Source organism: Genypterus blacodes, unplaced genomic scaffold (genome assembly GCF_046128005.1).
Source record: "Genypterus blacodes isolate CSIRO-AG114 ecotype Tasmania unplaced genomic scaffold, CSIRO-AGI_Gbla_v1 ptg000053l_1, whole genome shotgun sequence".
NCBI classification, from domain to species: Eukaryota; Metazoa; Chordata; class Actinopteri; order Ophidiiformes; family Ophidiidae; genus Genypterus; species Genypterus blacodes.
This window is the reverse complement of record NW_027466865.1, coordinates 4,718,384-4,740,302: the sequence shown is the minus strand read 5'-3', so window position 1 is coordinate 4,740,302 and position 21,919 is coordinate 4,718,384. Positions and strand designations below refer to the sequence as shown.

The following is a 21,919-nucleotide window of genomic DNA, read 5'->3' as shown; positions in this document are numbered from 1 at the left end:
AATCCCAGCTGGTTTGCCCAAGTTTGAGTCCATCAGCCTTGAGCGACCCGAGTCTGTGCCAGTGTCGCCGCAGTAGTTCGTCCTCAACACAGGTGTAAACTTCAGTGCCCGTCACCTCAGACAGGAAAATCCTCAGCACTTATGGAAACTTTAGAAAAGTCAACCAGAGGGATGTTGTTGTTCCGCACATTCAGCTCGTTGTCACTTTGTTTACACATCCTGAAGCCTATAACGCCTGAAGGGCTTTTGCTCATTCACCAGCACATCCTTTGGAACTCACTCAGTTTAGCATGTTTCCAGGTTCGCCATTTCTTCTGCACTATATTCTGCATCTACTTTTCATTTCGTTACAGTCGCCATTTTATGGGATAATGCAATTGGAAGGATGACTATAATGGGTACAGGGGCATGACCACATCAAAGATCACACCATGGGGGGTAGAGGGAGTGTGTCGTGTGTTATCTCTAAGAAACAGTGTTCGAACAGTGTTTGGAGTATTTTTGCTCCTATATTCCTTAAATTCTATCCCTTATATTGTATTTCTGAATTCCCTGGCAGGTATGATCAAAGAGGACTAGAAGTCACCTGTGAAAGCTGAAACAACACCACTCAAAATATATCCCATAGTCCAAACAACACCTTTCTGCCTTTGCTTAACAAGCTTTATTTCATCCGTGCGTGTTGTGGGTCAGAGCCCTGTCCCTATATTTTCACCATTTTTCCACCATTATTCCCATTTTTCAATTTGGCCAATTTCTGCTCACCAGCCAGTGCACACACACACACACACACACACACACACACACACACACACACACACACACACACACACACACACACACGCACACACACACACACACACACACACACACACACACACACACACACGCACAAACACACACACACACACACACACACACATATGCACATACACATACACATACACATACACATACACACACCTCTATGTCGTCTAACCGCCATCTCCCAGAGTGAAACACAAGTACTATTAGACACACCATAGTGCAGACACATGAGCGAATGGGCTGCTGGGAAATGGAAAGAGAATTCCTGCAATATTGCCCATGTTTCACACTCTTGGGCGGTGGTAATAGGACACAAAAATAGTCTTGTAGCTCTCTCTCTCTCTCTCTATCTCTCTGTGTGTGTGTGTGTGTGGGGGTGTGTGTTTCTATGTAAGACGTGAGCTTGCATGCATGTTGTGTAGATATTACACACATATGACAAAGAATGTGAGTTTCTTAATGTATGTATGCCAACTTATTGCTGTCAATGTTGATATCTGATAACCTCACCCCATCATGTCTCTGTCTCACATCTGTCTCTCCTCTTTCCCAGACCTACTAGGGACAGTGAGGATGATGAGGATGATGAAAGGAAAGGCAAAGGCTGCACCCTACAGGTACGATAATCACTTATGTTACACTGAAGGGTTCTGTTTTCATTAACTGTTGTTTTGAGGGCCTTATGTTTGCAGTTTTTCTCGGGATATCACCAAATGTCCTCATTTTTTGGACTTAATAGCATTACTATTGACTTTTCAGTACCAGTATGCCTTGGTGCGGGTCTTGACCCATTTTGTGGCAGAACCTTCTGATCCAGGAGGGGAGATGGTCTACATGCTGGGGGCCGACTGGCAAGCAGATATTACTCACCTGGTGCTGGACCAGCTAAAGGCCAGTATACAACATTAGAACATACATGTTCACACACAGACACCATCCCACATATACTATATGTACACAGGCAGACACTGAATTGCTGAATGTTGAGTTTTAATTCTGATATACAGAGTGTGTGTGATGTGTGCGTGTGTGTGTGTGTGTGTGTGTGTGTGTGTGTGTGTGTGTGTGTGTGTGTGTGTGTGTGTGTGTGTGTGTGTGTGTGTGTGAGTGTGTGTGTGTGTACTACAGAGGAATAAAATCAATGTAGTAACTAACTGCCAGCTGTTTCTTGGTGCACAGGTGGAGGATCCTCGCATCGCCAGACTCATAGACGGACGGATCCTGATTGGCCGTGACCTTGGCATCACCACCATACAGGTGTTTTCAACTCGTCCTCCTCCTCTCTCTTCATTTTCTTTGTGTTTCTGCCACTTTTCTAGTGTCATACGATACCACAAATGCATCACGTTTAACTTACGAACTGTGGTTAAAGTGTAAGGAAGCATTGGTAATCAAAGTGTGAACGAATCTTTTTCGGTCATTGTACAGGTCAGAAAGCGACGGCTTTGTGACAGCTAAAACATGATTTATGCATTAAGAAAAGAAATCCATAGGTCACTGTGCAGATATTCGTTGAATCAGCATCGGTAATTTATGGTCGAGACCCACCTGCTTAATCCTGGGCTCAGCTCCTGTTTTTGCATTTTATTCCAACAATAGCCAAAGAATTAAACGCTGTTAATGCATTTATCAGTGCTCCGGCAACTCGTCCCAAGGTAGAGTGTTCAAAATGTACGATTATGTGAAGTGCTGTGTAATTTGGCAACTCACAGTGCAGCCATAAGCACTTTGCTGATGTAAACACTATCCTCCCCTCTGCCTCCCCCCTCCTTCCTCTCTTTCAGCTAGAAGCCCTGCCTGATAGCTTGTTACACAATTAGCCACAATTAACTGTCAGATTTGGCCCTGACATCTCGGTGTGATGTTCAGCAATTACACTCAGAGATACACACACACACCCACACACACACGAAGGCCCACAGTTAACACACTCACACGCTTGCTGAATTCCAATAAGTCAATCTATTGTGACTGAACTGTGAAAGCCCGGTGGCCTTTTCTGTCACACATGCTTGTGTACAACAGCGTTAAGTCAATACAGCACAATACATCACAATCACAGTCGGCACAGTTTCCATTCAAATTTTTTCTCTCGGATCTTTTATGTTCTAATCTTCTTTCATGCTTGTGCAGATGTTTGCATTTACATTTTAAGAACTCATTCTAAGCTCTTACATACTTATGTTACGTGTGCGTGTGCGTGTGTGTGTGTGTGTGTGTGTGTGTTTGTGTGTTTGTGTGTTTGTGTACCTGTGTGTCAAAACTGGGCTGGCGATGAGTTTGGGGACGGCAACATGGATTTAGAGGGAACAGATGAGCGTAGTTTGCATCCATCCAATGGGGACCTGCTCCACACACACACACACATATATGCACACACACAGACACAGATGTGTGCAGAGAGACAGCTGTGCTCTACACGGGAGCCAGGACAGAGAATTTACCCAGCATTCCCATCGTGGCGCCATAGCCAACAGCCGTCCTTTGATAGTTTGACATTTCAATTTTACCTCCCAGCTCCGTTCCCCCCCCCCCCAAAACCCCTGTGTGACACCCCCCCTCCACAACCACCATACCTACCCCCATTCCTCACCTTATTCTTTGTCTTGGAGAGCAATCCCAGAGCCGTCAATCATTGCATTTTGTTACCTCGCGGACGGTGAGATTGAGTGTGACACCCTGACACGTTCGCGGGGAGATTTTCTTTATACACCAATCAGATCTGCCGTCGCCCTGTCGCCTGGCGGAGTCGCACCACAACACAGGGCTCGTAATCTCTATGGCGGACTGTCTGGTGCTCCAGTCTTTTCCTCTGTACCCCAGTCTGTGTTGTCCTCTCTCGTCCTGTCCCCCTCTATTTGTCATTGTCTGTCTCACTTTGACACCAGCTCTGTTTTCGCCCTCTCTCACTCGCCATCTCTCCTCTTTCAACTCACTCACTCATTTTGCTCATTCATCTTTTTTTTACCTCTTTAGGTTCGCCCTTGTGCTTTGTTTCAGCTAACTTTTCTTAGTTGAATTGAAACACACTGATGCACAGCTGGGAGACTGCTGGGAACACTGTGTGTGTGTGTATGGCGCTCTCCCCTGCTCAGTGTGTGTTGGATCGTGTTAGTGATGTAAAGTGACAGCAGCAGTCCTAACCAGCTTTATAGACCTGTGCGTGTGTGTGTGTATGTGTGGGTGTGGGTGTGTGTTTATCTACATCTGTGTGATGTTACTACCCTCTTTAAAATTAGATCATTCTATTACAATGGGTGTGTGTATGCGCCTGTGTGTGCACACGTCTTTGCATCAATGTGTGATTCAGACATTGCAGATACCACAATTTACTTTGTTGGCACTACATCGATGTCAACTTAATTTGTCTAGAGTCTGTTACTACGTGTGTCAGTGTGTGTGTGTGTGTGTGTGTGTGTGTTTCTGATCTTTAACAGATTCTGTCTGACAGCCTTTAAGCCTCATGCACCACCATGTTGACCAGCTCCCACTGTCAGTGTTAAACACTTTACTGTCAATTTAGGGAAGTAATCACTGTGACGACGAAGACCTCACACACACACACACACACGCACACACGCACACACGCACACACGCACACACGCGCACACACACACACACACACACACACACACACACACACACACACACGCACACACGCGCACACACACGCGCGCACACACACACGCGCACACACACACACACGCACAGCACCAACCCAACCCCTTTTCAGAGTTCCTGGATATTCACATGGCATCTCTTCACTAAAGCATGAGGAAGGTCTTGCATAGAGGCAGATTGCATCCCTCTCTAATCCAAAGGTCTCACCTAGCCAGTATGAACCATAGCAGCCATGTAGTGATTCAGCAAACAATGAACACACGTGAATTGAGACAAAGTCAAAGGATTGTTCTGGTACCCTTGTGAGGGACGAAGCTCAGGATTGTTGGACTCCCTCGGTGTCCCTTCTCCTCGCCTTCCTCACCTTGGAGAAATGATCCCTCTGAGTGGTCAGAAGTGACTGCTGTCACCGCCACAGAAGTGAATTCTGTGTAGCAATTTAGAAAGCCACCCTGACTCAGCAACATGCACTTGTTTACAGCAGTGATTTGTGCTGGACCTTGATAAGAAATTGACAAAAAAGGAACGTTCCCTTTGTGTTGAAGCGTTAAAAAAATGAGCCTTTGAAACATATTGAGCTTTCAAAGTTATAAAATGTTTTACATGTATTGTGTCTGATTTGTATTTGACTGCAGGTCCTGTCCCCACTGTCTGACTCTATACTGGCAGAGAAAACTGTGACTGTGTTGGATGACAAGGTTTGAACAATGTCAACATTTATTATATTTTATTATGTATTATGTATGTATGATAGCTGTTGGCTCATTGAATGTATTGCCCAGTTATGGATGTTTTGCATTATGGTGCTGCATTTATCCTCCATTATCCTCATAACTTTCCCACAAAGTTGTGCAATGTTTAGTCACATCTTCCGTACTGTGTCTGAGGAGGGATTCGAACATATATCTCTGTCTCTTTCTGTCTAGGTTACGATCACAGACTTGGGAGTACAGCTGGTTGCCTCTCTGTCCCTCAGTATGACACAGAGTCCTGGGAATAACCAAGCAATCCAGTTAACTACTACTGCTACAGACCTTCTGCATGCACTCAAACAGGTAAGCAGTGCCAACCGCCCATATTAAGCGACATAATAAGCCCTAAGAGGGTTCTGTTTAGTGATCTAAAAACAGATTTTAATGGTGTTAAAGATAAAAACCCTATTGCTCAGTGTGATAATTCCATGCAATTTGTCTCAAGTTTCATAAAAGACACAGGGTGGCTCCTGAGCACCGTTCTAAGGATTCAAATATTTGCTGGTATTTTAATATGAGGATTCAAATATTTAGCTGCACTATAGTGTCAGATTCACAGGCTGGAAGTCACAACAAACCCCTCCCGGGGGCTAATTCTGCTTTGGGCCCCCAAACACCAAGGTCTAGTATGCAGGTAGGGGATGTGTGCACATCGACAAACACAGATGGAGCACACGTCTGTACACACTAACATGCACAAACACTGGATGGGGTTCAAATTCACAACTTGCTGTATTGTCATCTGTGGTTATTTACTCCCATAGTTTTATCTAATTTGAATAGCTTGTACATATAGACTTAAACATATATATATATATATATATACCTTCATTTGTTTGTATCAGTGCACATGCGTCCAGTCACTCTCTTTCACACACACACTAACAAAACCATAGACACCACCAGGATGGACTAAATCTTGAGCTATTTCTATCTCTTTAGTAATATCCCCCAGGGATGTAATCATAGAAGTTACACAGTAATTCTGTGCCTAGAACATCATAAGATGCTATCTCTCTCCCATAATCTGTTTCTAATTAAGAGTGTCTAACTTCCAGGCTACGGCACTACTTAGGTACGCTCACAGTACGCTCACAGTTAATCTGCCGTTAGTTTTTAGCTTCGGACTAAGCCAAAAAAAGAGAGTCTGCCAGTATGTGTTTGAGAATTTCATCACATTATTTCACCCTCTATTCTCTATTTTGAATGACTAATCAGCCTGTCTACTGTATGTGCAGCCAAAGTATAGATTTCAGTAACCATACTGCAGGGCTTTACAACATCCTCCTTTGAAAACTTGAAACCTCCCCGAATCACTGAGCTTATCCTGCTCAAAGTTGTTTGGGGCTGAAACCTATCCCAGCAGGCACTGGGCGAGAGACACTGTAACACAGCTAACAGCAAACAAACATGGACATGTAGTTGCATTAACACCTACAGGAAATTTAAAACTTCCATTTCCTCAATCTGGAGGAAACCCTCGCAGACATGTGCAGACTCTTGTTCTCACTATTGTCCCATCATAACTGTGTGATGTGTCATAACACACATACACAAGCACATGCATGTAATTAATTACACCCACATACATGTAGGTGTGTTGGACATTGCTTATTATGTCGAACGAGCTATTCTTGACTCTCTAATTACATTGCCGAGGGTTATTCTATCATACAATTCAAAGCTATTATCCCTCATCTGCTCTATGTCCCTCACTACCTCCTCCTACTCCTTTCTTTCTGTGTTTTCCTATTTATTACACAAACCAAGGTTGCAATTTCCATCTATGTTCAAAGTTACTAAGGAGCTGCTTATTAAGATAGACAATACTTGATTCAGATGTTCATCTACCTATTTTTCGACATGTTTTTGTATCATTCAATGTTACCTGAAGAAGGCAATATTAAGGGGGAAAAGAAGGAAAGGAGCATAACAAGATGAAAGAGAAGGATTGGAGGGGAGTAAGAGAAATAAGACTAGAAAAAGGTAAAGAGGAGGGAACAGAAGGTGTATATGGGTAAAAGGGGAATTTGTAGGGTAAAATCAGAGAGAGGGAAAAAGAGATAAATTGTTTTTCCTCAGGTTGAAGCTTAATTACTTTTGTAGGGTGGTTTTCACTGTGTTACATACCTACACAACCCTCTATGTGTTCTTATTAAGGAACGCAAAGGGTTTTATCAGGGGAAATTAGTGAGGCAAGATCACTTAAAGACAAACAAAGAAAAATGCCCTCTGTTGAATTATGTTGTTATTACGGAAGAGATTGATGATAAAAGATAATTTTCGCAAGAATTGGTCCTTGTAATGGAAGAGGTGGAGATTGGAGAAAATGCAGCTAAATGTGTGTTCAAAAGACCTTGGTTACATGTTCATATATCAGGTGGGTGAGTCCATGAAGGTATTGATTTGTGTTAAGAGTAAGACCATGCTTTCTGTTTCCATGGTGTTAATCAAAACATGACTCAGTCACTGGATGTATTACACAGCCAGTGAACACCCCTAAGTGTGAGCTTACTCCCTCAGAAAATAAGGCAGAGGAATCCACAAAACCCTGTAAGTGGACACACCCGGTGCTCCTCTGAGCGAGGAGCCGTCTACACTCGCACTTAAGAGGCTGGGACCCATAGACCAAAGAAGTAGTCAGTTGAGTCACAGGATATCGATCAGCAGAAAGTTGTTAAAGAGCAAATCCAACAATGCAAAATGATTGCCCCTTGTAGTGGTGCTGTCTTACGCAGTTACTCTAATACTTTAGCCGGACCTCCAGACCTTACAGGCAGCCAAGCTGAGGAGAAGCTGAGGAGCTGACTGAGACATGTAACAGTACTCCCTTGTTTTTTGTTCTCTTTCAGGAAGCAATGATTAGTACATGGATACAATACAGTGATGGCACAGTGACACCACTTGATATCTATGACCCTAAGGACTTCCTCCTCTCAGCTGTCTCTTTGGATGAAAGTGTCATTTCTGTAACCAATCAGGTAAAGACATTAGCAGCACGCCATAACACTGTGTTACCATGCAGCTCTGATTGTGATGACACAGATGCATTTTGAGAGGTGTCATGCTGTTGCTAGGTAATGCTTAATTAGTGTTGATCATGATCAACACGTGTCACATTCAGAATCTAAGCACAGCTTTTTCTCAGCTTTTTGTACCTTATCTCATGGTAACTGTCTGCACTGTTAGTACACAACTGTGATTCTGATTGGACAGCAGATAACAAAGTAATGTGACTTACAGCATTGCAACTCATAGTTGTGGCTAAATATGTTTGTGAAGGTTTGAATGCCATCTTAAATCAGCAATGATATGAAGTTAATACAGCATTAAATATGCAAAGAATGTGTAAGAAAATGCAAATGTGATGTTCAAACTACAACCTGGAAAAATCCTGACTCCTCTGTTTTCCAATAGGAACAACACTGGCCAATAATCGTGGCAGAGGGAGAGGGACAGGGGGCGCTGTTCCGTGTAGAAATGGTCATCTCTGAGACGTGCCAGAAATCCAAGCGGAAGAGTGTGCTGGCATCTGGAGTTGGCAATGTGATAGTGAAATTTGGAGCAAAGAGTGAGGAGAGAGGAGTGATGGGCAGAGGTGGACAGGGCGAGGTTGGCGGGACAGACAACAGCACCAGCGAGCAACGGACCAAAGCTGAGAAACAGGGAGGAGAGTGGAAGTCCAACAGTGTAGCAGCGGAGCGAGAGGAAGGAGCCATGAGGAAGGTGGGAGAGACTGATGGATGGAAGGAGGAGGAAAGGATAGGAAATGAAATAATTTTTCCTTAATAAAATCCTGTACAACAGGATATGAATTAGGGAAAATATGGAATCATCAACAACATAAAGGAATTAAGGGTTAATATAATGTGTATTAAACCCCCGGGCTGTCCTTCTATCCTTTCCCCAGGCTAGCACAACAACTAAGTCCACGGTAACGCACCGTGCCTCTGGCGGTAAAGCTGCCAGTGGAGGCAGCAGCAGCAGCCGAGGTGGAGGCCCAAGCCAAGTGGGGGACCACAGTGGACACCCAGTGCAGGTGGAGGTACCTGGGACTGGGAACAATGACCTCTCCCAGACCCCTAGAGGCTTGTCTGACCTGGAGATTGGGATGTACGCCCTTCTTGGAGTATTCTGTCTGGCAATACTTGTGTTCCTCATTAACTGCGTCAGCTTTGCTTTCAGGTAAGTATAGGGAAATTGAGGAGCGTTTCTAATAATGTAAAGGGATCTTAGCAGTAAATGTAAATACAAAGCTTAAATTGCTTACATTTCTTTACCTAGTACGTTGCTAGCACTATTACTATGGTGTCATAAATTGATACTTGTTGATTGCAGGTACCGTCACAAACAGGTCCCCGTGCTGGAGGCTGGAGGCAATATGAACCATGCCCATGACTGGGTGTGGCTCGGCAATGAGGCTGACCTTTTAGCCAATCACTCTGACCAATGCCAGGGCCCACTTCCAGATGAGTGCACGACCATCATTGACCGAAACGAAGGCAGTTATGAAGAAAGCAAGTACCTGCTGAACGGCGCTGGTAACAGTTTGGTGATGGGTGTGGGACCAGGCATGGGCACTATCAGTGGAGGCAGTGGCACAGGTGGACATCGGGGAATGAGTCATGGACAAACCTTGCCCAGATCCATTCCGGAACCGCATCAGTGCCTTTCAGCAATCCCCACTGGTGGCAAAGATGCCACTAGCCTAGTGGAGCATCTGAATAATTCCCCCCGAGCCACCTCCGCAGCTGCAGTTGCAGCAGCTAAACGTAAACGTGTCAAGTTCACATCTTATGCCACTGTGCTGCCCAATGATAATACTGGTGGGGGTGGCCCGTACACCAAGTCCTCCGTCTTGGTGACCAATGGAAGTGAAGATGACATCAAGTGGGTGTGTCAGGATATGGACCTGGGTCAGTCTGAAATCAGAACCTATATGGAGAGGCTTCAAGACAATCTGTGACTGGAAACAAGATGCAGAGGGGCAGCGGATGAGTGCGGGAGAGGGAAGATCAACAAGTACAATTCACCTGTAATGCCTTTGCAAGGATGAAGGGAGGGAAAAAGAAGGACCTTGAGTGGAAAAGAAGGAACGAGCAGTGTGTGATTGTAGATAGATGGGGAACAGCACTGTGTAGACAAAAAACAGGAAAGTGTTAAGTGTTGTGGACTGCTGAGAGGATTACTGAACAGACAGTGTAGGGGACGCTTCCATCAGCTACCCTCGGCCTACAGAAAGCATACCATCATTACTAGCTCAAACTGAATTCAATGGTAGCAAACAATAAATAATATGATTTTACGTTTTTTGTATAATTTATTGTGGAAATATTTGTGTAAAGATAACTAATTAACTCTATTATTTGTAATGGATATTTATTTTGGAAATATGATCTTACAAGTAAACCATTGTGCCATAAATTCAGGCTATGTTGTTGAACAGTTTTTTCCCATTTAACATTGGCTGTGGCCGATGATTGACATGTAGTTTTATTACACAAATCTGTGAAGGCTCAATGAAAATGAGGAATCATATTTCCTCCTGGTCTTTCATCAGAAATACCCATCTCCTCCTGGCATTACTCATACGTAAAGTATAACTTGTAAAAATACAGTATATATATGTATTCCAAGTACTCAATTATAAATTCAAACATGTTTCAGTCACCAGTGATAGTTGAGTGATTACTTTTCTCAAACAACAGAGTATTTTGAAAGTTGGAAAATGGTGTGACATAAAAAGGATGGTGTCTCCCTTGGATCCAAGACAGAGGCATTTACACTTGCACAATGGCAAACAGGAAAGAACATCAGCCATACATGGGTCCATACATGGGTCCATACATGGGGCCATACATGGTGCATCCTGTTTACTGCAACTTTCCATCCAACGATGGCTTTTACTCCCTGTATTCAAACCCGATCCTATCACCCCCCCCCGGCCCCTCCACTTGTATGTACTTGGACAGCATGGGCAACTTTGTACACAGTGAGATACTGTGAAAAAGTGTCCGTAAACATAAGGGGGACTGACTGAGATGTCTTATATAAACATAGGCTGCTTGGGCTTTGTGAAACCTGACTGAACTTCCTAATAACGAGGATTACTTAAAACAAAACCCACGGGCAGACCAGAGAACTGAACATGAGGATGCCTTCAATGACATTAAAAGACAAAGGATAATGGAGTAATGCGCTTGAGAATCTACAGATGAGACATGGGTTCATGAGATGTGTTTGTTCTTGGTGAGTGACATTTTGATGTGCTTTTTATTTCGGTTGTTTTTGACAGATTGTGTCTTTATTAAATTTTTTCCCCTTGTTTTTTTCCTAATTTGGGGAGCGTAAGTTTAGCTTTTTATTTTAGAGATGTATTAAACCTTAAGGATATATGTTGTCTTTTCTCCTAGAGATGTATTTATTTAAATTAACATTTGAGAGGGTGAGGAAGGAAAGGAAGCCGTAGGACAATGAATGTTGACTAGTAAATGTGAGCTCTGCAGGGGAATGATAGCACATACTGTAAATGTAAGGAGGGAAACAGAGAGAAGGCAGTGGTTGCCTCACCTTCGCTAAGCTCAGGTGACAAGTCGTTGAGAACCGACAATAAAAAGGCGAACTGTAAGATTGTTAAGATTGCAATATTTATTTATAAATGTGTTACTGTTTCAGAGTACACTGTATGTTGTAAATAAATAAACATGCTTCAAAGTGCTTGTGAATAAGATTGCAGGTCACTAGCCAACAATACAGTGACATTTTGTATATTTTACAGTGCAAACATGGTTCACAATACTATCTGCGACCACATGTGAAAGTGATCTTATCAGTTATTGTTTTCTAAAGATATTCCTTTTTGTTTAAACTATTTAATAAGTTCTTTGTCCAGGGTAGGAATCAGTTTACCGCCATAATCTGATGTAAAAATAGAACCCATCTGTTGTACAACACACTCAAATTTGCTTAAGGATGGTTAGGGAACAATAAGGAGGGTATTACTATGAGCATATTATGACCAGGTTTGTCACCAAACCACATGTTGGAATGTCTAGAGGTGGGTTAGTTCAAGAGAAAAAAGGCAATTTCAGTTACTACAGACAATGAAAATCTATTTGTTTGATGAGAGATTAAATAAGGGGCACATTGAAATTGCAATGGCCAAATCATCACATCCTGAAAAAAAGAGAGCAAGCAGAAAAATGGGAGTGCCTGTGTAGCCTCCACCAAAGCAATAGATGTTGTGACTGATGATGACAATATTATTGTATCTTCATGACTCATACACATGACTGTATCTCGCCTAGACCAGCATAGCCACAGCACTGCTGTGATCGTACGGATCGGTAAATAGATCCAGGACATAGAGTTGCTTAAGGTGTAAGTGTAGCAATGCTCTCGGATGAAAACCGTTTGACTCAGTTCTGTGAGTTTCATCACATTTTACAGCCTGTGATGCCTGTTGCACCTGCCGAAAATTTTAAACCTGTGGATGTCAACTGTAAAAACACAAAACAAAAAAAAAAAAGATATTTTTGACAATTATTATTTTGGGGGAAATTTGAGCTTTTGTTTGATACTGGAGGAAGATGAATCAATGTAACCATTTTACTGCATGCTTACTACTACTGCAGAATTTTTGCTCAGTTCCCAAAAGGAATTTTTAATGCTTTGCCTTCATCACCTATGTTAGAAAGATAAATACGAGCTGGTTAGTAGTTGGTTGAGACAGGAGAGCTTAGTCTTACTTTATATGACTTTGACCACATTTAACAGAGGTGTTGTGCTTTTTTTGCACAGAGAAAGTCAGTGTGGCAACGGACAAAGCAAGACCACAGAAGGTTTTTCTTTTTATATTTGAGGCTGGTTCAAGTTGTTAAAATAGTTTATGGGAAAATTAGTTTCATCATTCTGGTTGTTTTTTACTTTTAAGCTGTTGTTATCATTGCCTTTCATCACCATCTTTGCTTCATACCCATGTTAAAGCTTTGAGTCTACAAAGGGTTGGTCTGCTTTGACATCATTTGCCATTATAGACATCCCCCTTCACACCTCATGCATTTAGACACTCATTCAATATTTTACATTAGAGCCCCTTTCATTTAGTATTCTGTAAAACATACATACTTATATTTGGCCATTGCTGAGTGAAAAATAAACTAATTGTTCTTAAGTCATGTTGGATGCAGTAAGGGAACGGGACTCCTACAGTGGCTGAATTTGCAGTATGTGTTCTCGTGTTGGTAGCCCATTTTCAGTGCTCAACACATCAAACCACTAAATGACTGTACATTTCATTTTAAGCAGGATTTAGTAGTCATCAATGAGAGTGAGAGGCACCCAGACCTACCTTGAGCATCTGTTGAGTGTGCTGTGGTTAGAAGAGGTGCTTAGTGGACACAAGCACTTAAATTTTGCTTTTTGCTATTGTCATTGTTTCAACATGGTCAATGAAGGCAAATAAAGACCCGTAACCAAACCTAGCAGCCTGCTTCTCTGTCTTTGTCCACATAGACACACAACCAGCTTAACCTTCCACTGAAGATGGAAAAACATGCCTAAAGTATAAATATGATGCTTCTTTATGAGATAAAATATCACACTGGGACTTCTTAGATAACAGAGACATGTTGAAAGTGGAAATTATAACTGCAGTGGGATTTTATTTATTCGGTGTGTGCAGCATTGGTATTTTTAGTTATTTTATGAAATCCCTCTAGCAAACACATTTTAATGTTTACCTCCAGACATGTCTGAGTATATTTCAGCCCTCAAATCATTGAATAGTGTCAAACATTGCCAGAACTATGTTTGTGTAAACAATGTTGCAAAATAGAAAAGTGTGTATGACAGTTTTGATAAACATTTGTGAACAGTCTGGCACTTATTCTACTTGTTACTCTCTACAAATGTTAAACATCAAATAAAAAGCAGCAGAAGATGAATGACATCACCTGGTGGAATACATAATGTTGACCCTCCAATAGGATATAGTATCAGAATGTTTTATGTAATGTTTTATGAGTACACAGACGTGTCACCATGTTAATACTGTAGTAAAGTATATGTGCATCATGAAACTGAGGTATGAATACACAAATAGATCACTGAATAGATGAATGAATGAATAACATAAATTTGATTCTTTTTGTAAAAAGTAAGTCAACATCCACATGTTTCTGCACCCTGGTAGCAGACAATATATAGAACAATTTACTGAAAATGGCCTCAAATGGTACTCAGCGAGAGAGTCTGGGTGATAGAAGCAACTCCCACCCTGGCTGCATCAATCCCCCAACAGACTTTTTCTATCTCGAGAAATTTACCTAATCCCCATCTTTACAAATACATACTTTCTCTGGCAACATAAAAGCTCCTCTCCTCTTTGTTTATAAATTCATACCCTCTATCACACTGCAAAATATTACACTACATACAAATTGACAGTATTTTTTTGGCTGTCTAAACTTAAACTTTTATTTGAGCAATCATAAAAATCAGCGGTGCAATGCAAATCGTCAGAACCCCCATACACCCATCTTTGTGTAGTTTATCTTTCCATAGACTGCAGTCCGGCATAAGTCAAGTCAGGATTTTTTGCAATCCACTAGAGAAAATAAAACGTCATCTTAATTCTATCCACTCATTTAGCAACTAATGAATAGATCCTCATTTAAAATCAATTCAATTACAAGAAAAGTAAAGAGTGTAGATTAGAAAGGTATAAATATACTCAAGGGGAGGGTGTCTCAATGGCACACTGTCACAAATCCATGCACTTGACTGTTATAAATGTTGGCTATTTTAAGTTGTTGTTCATTAGTTTGTGTTTGCGTGGGCAGTCTAAACTTCCAGTCATTCAATTGAAGATTCCAAACAGTGCCCAATGTGGCTCAAAGTTTCATCTTTCCTCAATGTTCAGTGTGCCATGCATACGTGACCAATAAAGTTCCAAAACACAATCTGTCAACTTCATTTTGCTGAGGACAAATTAAACTTCTAATTATAATGACTAGAGCAAAGTGCCCTTCTGTTGTTTGCCTTACTGCTTAAAAGTTCCCCCTGCAAGTGACAACTTTGAAAGAGCAAACACAACTCTAGTATAATAATACTTAACTATGAGAAAGTAATTATGCTGAGATATAGTGTTAGGACTGATAGTGAGTATGATCCTTCTTTTCTTTCAAACCTTTGAACTGGTTTTCACTGAGAAAGAATGATGCTTGAAGCTGTACTGACAGGATGTCCTCGTCCTCGTCCTCGTCCTCAGTGTGTTTGGGTGAAAAGTCAGATGATTGTTTTGAAATGTGAAACATAAGCAGCACCTTCCTGTAAATAAGATGGTATGTGTCCAATACAGTCATTTCACCGATTATGGGACTTCAGAAAACTTTTTATAAATGATACACAAAGGAATTTCTATCGTTGTATCATCAGTGAACACCATTCATGAAAGGCTTACTGGTGGGAGAGCGTGTTTGAATAAGAGGTACAGGGTTTGTAAATAATGTTTTGGGGATGAAATTAGCCATGTACTTCAATCTCTGGTAATGGCCACATAGATGGTTCGCATATGATGTTGTGTTATGTGACTCTGACCTGCCTATTGGGAAGATTTGTTTGCTGGAGCCAATCTGTTGCGCTTTCCCTTACATCTTGTCCACAGTAATGGTTGCTTCTTTCTCAGCATGGTGCAAATGGTTTTCCCTTGTAAGTGATTGAGGCAAGTGGTTTGAGATCATCATCAGCGTGTTCTCAAAGCATAGAAAAAGAAGTTTTGGGGTGTAGTAATTGCTTAATCTTTTCATGCATGAATGGGGTTAGAAGGATGTTTTTCTTAATTTGTTATTACTTCTATTGACATGTAGAACACTTTATTTACAAACATATACCCTCGCCATTCTGTATTATGAATGCACTGTAGCACCGTCTAGTTACCTTGTTAATGTATTGTTAATAAAACTAGTATTTGGTTTATCTTGCCAAAACAGCTGTGGCAATGAAGTGTTGAATGTATTGAATGTCATTGAGAGTGACAACAACTTTGCAGATAGGATTCAATTTGATGAACACCAACGAATTTCCAAATTACTTGGTTTTTGAATGTAACACTCGGAACGCAATAGAATCCTCATTTGTCCGTAGCAGTTTGAAAATGTCGTCGTTAGCCACCTGAGCTTATGTGTCCAAGTCTTGGGTTATACACTCTTAGACAGGCAATAGTAACATTTGGACTAGTCGGTACATCGTTAGCAGACTGATTCAATCTGCAATAATTATTAGGTAACACATCGTGGAATGTCCACATCAATGAGGCCCAGCTTTCCTTGTGTGGCTAATGAGATCTTTAAACACATGGAGCCACTGGGATGATGCACTAAAAGTGTATTTTACTCCCCAGTAAGAGGATGGCGGCTATTGGGAAAAACCAGACTCATGAGGAAAAACAAGAGCAATCGTCTGAAACTCAGTTTTTATGTCTAATAAGGGTCACAGAGAGCTATCTCACCAGATGTCATCCCATTGTACTGTCACTCTTCATGTGTGTGTGTGTGTGTGTGTGTGTGTGGGTGTGTGTGTGTGTATGTGTTTGTGTGCCTGTGTGATGTGGACTAAGGTTTCCTAACTACAACGGTGTCAGAGGGGAAATCGATTTAAGTTAAAGATATTTGAATGTTGTTGTAATTCACCGTGCTGGTAGAGGTCATGTTTGGGGCAAGGTTTTACATGTGATTATTACGAGGTCTTGAATTAAAATGTACAAGGTTAATGCAAATTTCTTGGATTTGCACAGATGCAAACAGTACATGTGCATGAGTCAAAGCTACTGTTGCTTTGTGCGAGTGTGTCTTTGTCCGTGAGCGTCTGCATTGTAGTGTGTGTCCATTCAGGCGTAGGGGTGTGTACTTGTTGATGTGATGACAGGCCTATTTGTTGTTATCTTGTAATAATAGTGCTATTTTAGAGGCTGCACAGTAATGACCACATTAGCTTTGCCGTGTCAAAATAGACCCATCACGCTTAGGTCCATTATCATAACTACACTTCTACACTTTCTTCTATGCTTGCAGAGTGTGTACACACACACACACACACACACACAAACACAGATAGCAGGCTCCACTAACACGAGCATACTTTCTCTTGCTAATCAACAAACAAAGAAAGGAAGAAAAACATACCTTTTTAAAGAAACAAATACAATAAGAGTTGCAGGCAGAGCAGGAGTGGACATACCATGTCGATGTGGGTGTTTGCTAGCAGCCAGCGTGGATCTTAGCTACTGGCTAATACCAGTAGCTGGATAGTCTCTTGTTTGTTTGTCCTGTCAAAACGGTTTTGTGCCTCTTTCATATATCAAAGAGGTAATAATAGGTAGGTAATAATGAAATTAACCACAGTGGTTTTGCCATTGACGCCACACCTTCATACAGCAGCCTGCACAAGAACGACCGTAATAGACCCATATTTTCCAACTCTCCCTGCTTTACACTCACCTGATTAGCAAAATTACATGTTTCCTCTGCAATGATCAAGGGTTGATGCCTCCTAAACCTCCACTGGAAATTTTTGCCAAATCATTTAATCATGTAATTGTTGTGATTTAGTTTGATAAATGTGGTGCTTTTGGGGATACTAAAGTAGGTGTCTGTTTACAAGAAAAGTACACTTACACATACTGTTGTACAGTAAAGAAAAAGTACACAGTTTGTAATACAGTCTAATGGTGTTGAATTCATAATCAAACCATGTGATCTCTGTTGGTTGTACGATATAACATCAAATTCAGAGGTTAATGTTAAAGGTACTGTGGCCAATTTAGTCAGAATAAAAATATCACAAGGGAAAGATCAAATTGTGACACAGAAACAAAGACAGAAACAGAATGGCAGGGCTGCAAAAAGCCTGAGATGACACTGACCGTTGAAAGGAGGCGAAATGAGTGAAATGCCAGATTGCAGACGGATAAATAAACGAAGAATAACTTTTCAGTGAGAAGAAGAGCAAGAGACAACACACATATGGGAGTATAATTTGTGATAATGTAGTACATTGTAAACTGAGCAAGGCCAGCAAAGACAATCACATATGTACCCTCAAAAGAGATAGACTCAGAGATGCAGATAAGAAAAGCATGCAATTATTTTCTTTAATTAATGGCTATATGCAGTTACATAGTGTCACTGTTCACCTGAAAACAAATTGCACACACGTTGCTGATGTCAACAATTTTGTTTTATACCTTCAATCCCTTACCAGTATCTAGTATCTATCTTCGAGTATATTAAAATGGGTTTTAATCCGGGATTTATTGGCAGTTTGAGGGTGGTGGCATTCACTCAACCTTGACCAGGGATGCCAAACCCTTTTGCATACTGTACCTCAACAAGTTTGGACAATCATATGTTTAAGATGAAACCAGAGTCTCTCATCAGAGTGCATACCTCCACTAGGGCCCAGCAGTCCTGCAATTATAGCTGGAATTGTAGGATTGGCTTCCAGGTGACCCAACATGGTCTTTGAGGTTTTCTGGAACACCAAACCACCTTGTTCCGGCCCAGTTTAACCCCTGGTTTTAACACACGTAGATCTCTGATTATATAAATATACATTTTCCCCTTTATTCAGATATTGTAAAGCTGCAACTGATTACCTAAGGACATAAAAGTCATTGTTGAACATTTCTGATGGCCAGAGATAATGACCTTCAGTCGCCTCTGTCCCAGGATTCAGAAAACTTCTACCAAACTAAAAATAAAACGGTATTAGAGTTACTCTCATGGGGAGCTGGCAACATTCTGCCTCCTGATTGCACTGACTCAGCTCTCCTTGCATCTTTGTCAGTGGACCACCCACCCGAACACCGGCACAGCTTTGTGTCCCTGGTGCCATACAGAAATACTTGGAGAAGACAAGACAAGAACTCTTCCTCCACAGAGGAATGTTGGACAGTGCACTGCAGCATCAACACACTCAAGAGCATCTTTCCGCTTTCATGCGCAAATGGTGAACTATGACAATTTCATTCATCTAAAAAAAAGCTCTCTACCTATACCTCCTCAAGGCTCTGCCTCTTGGCACCTATGTCCTAAGAACACAATGAACACAATGAGTATAAATAAGTGAGAAAGTAATATGCCTTCTGGTATCTGCTGGTCTTTGTCTTGCTCACTTCAGCATTTTGTATATCTTCCTGTATTCCTCAAATTTACTGTTTTTTTGTGTGAACCTGCCTTTCTCACTGTCGCTGTGCCTCCTGCCCTACCTTATTACAGTATCTGTTTGCTGTGCTTGTCCATCTGTCTCTCTCTGTATTAGTCTTAGGCATATAAGCTATAAAGGTTCAGTCCGCCCAATAAAAGAGCTCCATTAAATACAGCCTCAAGGAAATAAAAAGCCAGTACCATCCCTAAATCTTCAACTGCTGTCTGTTGCTGTTCACCAAGGTCAGCTGTGTGTGTGTGTGTGCGTTTGTGCAGACATGCCTTGTCCATCACTTTTCACCAAGGTCACTTTTAGCCCTTAATCACCCAGCCTGAAAGAAGGAAAAAATAGAATAGAGACTGAAAGTTTAAGGGAAGGTGCCTCAGAGAGGTGGCAGGAGGAAGACCCTACACGGCAAAAACACCTTTCAAATCAAACCAATCAATCCATACGAAAGAAAGTACAGCTGAAAGTATCAGTTTTTACTGTGCAGGACAGTAAACACTTTGACTCAGGAGCATTAATCGAGGAGAACAGCATTTTTAAAATCACTTACCACTGAAGAAATACTCTCGCAATTAAAGTAACATCGATACTCCATTACTGCAGATAATTAATTTTTCTCTGTCACAACAACTGTTTGGATAGTCTCAGGTGAGTGTGGTGTACAGTACTTACTTAGCCACCAGAACAGTAAAATACAAGACATTAGAAGCTCTGTTCAGGCTGTGTGTGTGTGTATGTGTGTGTGTGTGTGTGTGTGTGTGTGTGTGTGTGTGTGTGTGTGTGTGTGAGGTTAAGATGCAGAATGCCTCACAAGCTGAGGTCTTTGGAGTTCAGACACAATGTCAGCACAAAGGATGCATGACTGATTTTGTGTGTGTGTGAGAGAAAGTGAGCGTGTGTGTGAATGTGTGTGTGCGTGTTTTCAGGCTGCTGTGTTAGCATGCCCTTGATGCCCTCCGGACAATCAATCTAAGCAGGAAGTGTTGCATTGGCCCCGCCCCCCTTCCAGAGCTAAACGATTAATATTTATCAAGCATTGATTAAGGCCTTAACTCTGACCAGCCATTATTCACCCCACCCCCACCCATTCTTCACTTCATCCTTATCCTACCCTCTGTCTTGCCCTCATTCCATCCACCTTTTCACTTTTACATCCATGCCTTTGTACACTCACATATTCAGTTCATTTGCTGGACCACAATTGCCAGAAAATTGGCCATCGAGAATTAACACTGAACGCTAAGGAGTGTTGTGTTAACTTACAGTCTTGCAACGTTCACAGTGTCGTTAGTTGTGCGCGCTGCCTGACTAATTGACGTGTTCAGACCAACATCACCAGAGCGAGGTGGAATACAAACCTCAGGTACGTTCAAGATGCTGAAAACACATTGGTGTGACAATGCCCATCTCAATTTTCTTTCCCACTTGACTTTTCCTTAAGTTCTTATAATTTGCCTTCTTCTTTCTCCTTATTATCCCCTGTGTTCCTTTTTGCATCACCACTTGTCCTCCCTCCTCTGCTCCTTTGGTTGCCTCTTAATTCTCTACCTTGACTGAAAGAAGAAGACAGGCCCTCGGAAAGTGCGAGGAAAGCAGAGGGCGATGGAAAGTAGGATGAGGGCAGCTCAATAGAACACAATAGGCTATTGTTCTGAAGTGACATTACTCACCTGGGCAGAGGGGCAGCGGACGAGGGGGGTGGGGGGGCAAAGAGAATGAGGAGAAAGAAGATGAGTCAGAAAGGTGGAGAGAAGACAAGAGGGAGAGGAGGGGAAGGAAGTGCATTGCAAAAGTCACCATAAATTGGTGGGTTGTCTTGTATGAACAAAAATGACACATGTATATAAATGTTTACAAATTCTCTGTGTATACATGAGGGAAAAGGCTTGCTCATTATGTGGCTTATGTATCATATATGGATAGAGATCACATCTTTGTAAGCCAGAAATGGGAATGTGCCTGAGAACCGAACGAAAAGGCAATGCTGACAACATTCATACTGCTTTGTGAAAATAGATATGTAAATGTGTACATGAATAAAAAAAGCAACACCCAGCACCAGCAAGTAATACTTCCAGAGGGTTTTCCCTTCTTGCCTATTACATTTTGTCAAGTTTCTGGCCTGTGAAATAAAATGTTTTCTCTTTCTTTGTGATGGAAGTGAAAGCGCAGACAAACAGTTCACCGTGGTGAAATTATTCAGTCTAGAAATTATTACTTTGTGCATTCATCTGTGCTGAAAATCTTTTTGATGTCCTTACTTTGATCGGGCAAAGAAAGAAAGAAAGGAAGCGTTCTGGATTTGAGGGAAAAAACCTGCGAGAAAGAGATAGAACACTTCTGCCTCTCTGCACAAGCAAAACATCAGTGAGCCAACGTCATTCGCACAGAGAAAGAGTGAATGACAAGATGGCAACAAAGGAGATCAAATCAGCACACTTTCACCATTTGTCATTAACTTTTTCTGTAGTTTGAAACTTTTTTCTTTCTATCTCGTTCCTGAATAAACAATATGATTTTAAATTTAT

At 41.6% G+C, this 21,919-nt stretch overlaps 1 protein-coding gene across 1 annotated transcript in view; it reads left to right on the top strand.

The window, feature by feature from the left end:
* LOC143001197 (transmembrane protein 132C) overlaps positions 1-10,146 on the top strand; it is a 175,722-nt gene extending 165,576 nt beyond the window's left edge. The window contains exons 8-16 of the mRNA XM_076150659.1: positions 1,361-1,424; positions 1,567-1,698; positions 1,987-2,064; positions 5,064-5,126; positions 5,355-5,483; positions 8,033-8,161; positions 8,598-8,906; positions 9,091-9,365; positions 9,519-10,146. Of these exons, the coding sequence (XP_076006774.1) occupies positions 1,361-1,424; positions 1,567-1,698; positions 1,987-2,064; positions 5,064-5,126; positions 5,355-5,483; positions 8,033-8,161; positions 8,598-8,906; positions 9,091-9,365; positions 9,519-10,146 (1,807 nt within the window). The remainder of the gene's footprint in view (positions 1-1,360; positions 1,425-1,566; positions 1,699-1,986; positions 2,065-5,063; positions 5,127-5,354; positions 5,484-8,032; positions 8,162-8,597; positions 8,907-9,090; positions 9,366-9,518) is intronic.
* Positions 10,147-21,919: the final 11,773 nt, after the last annotated feature.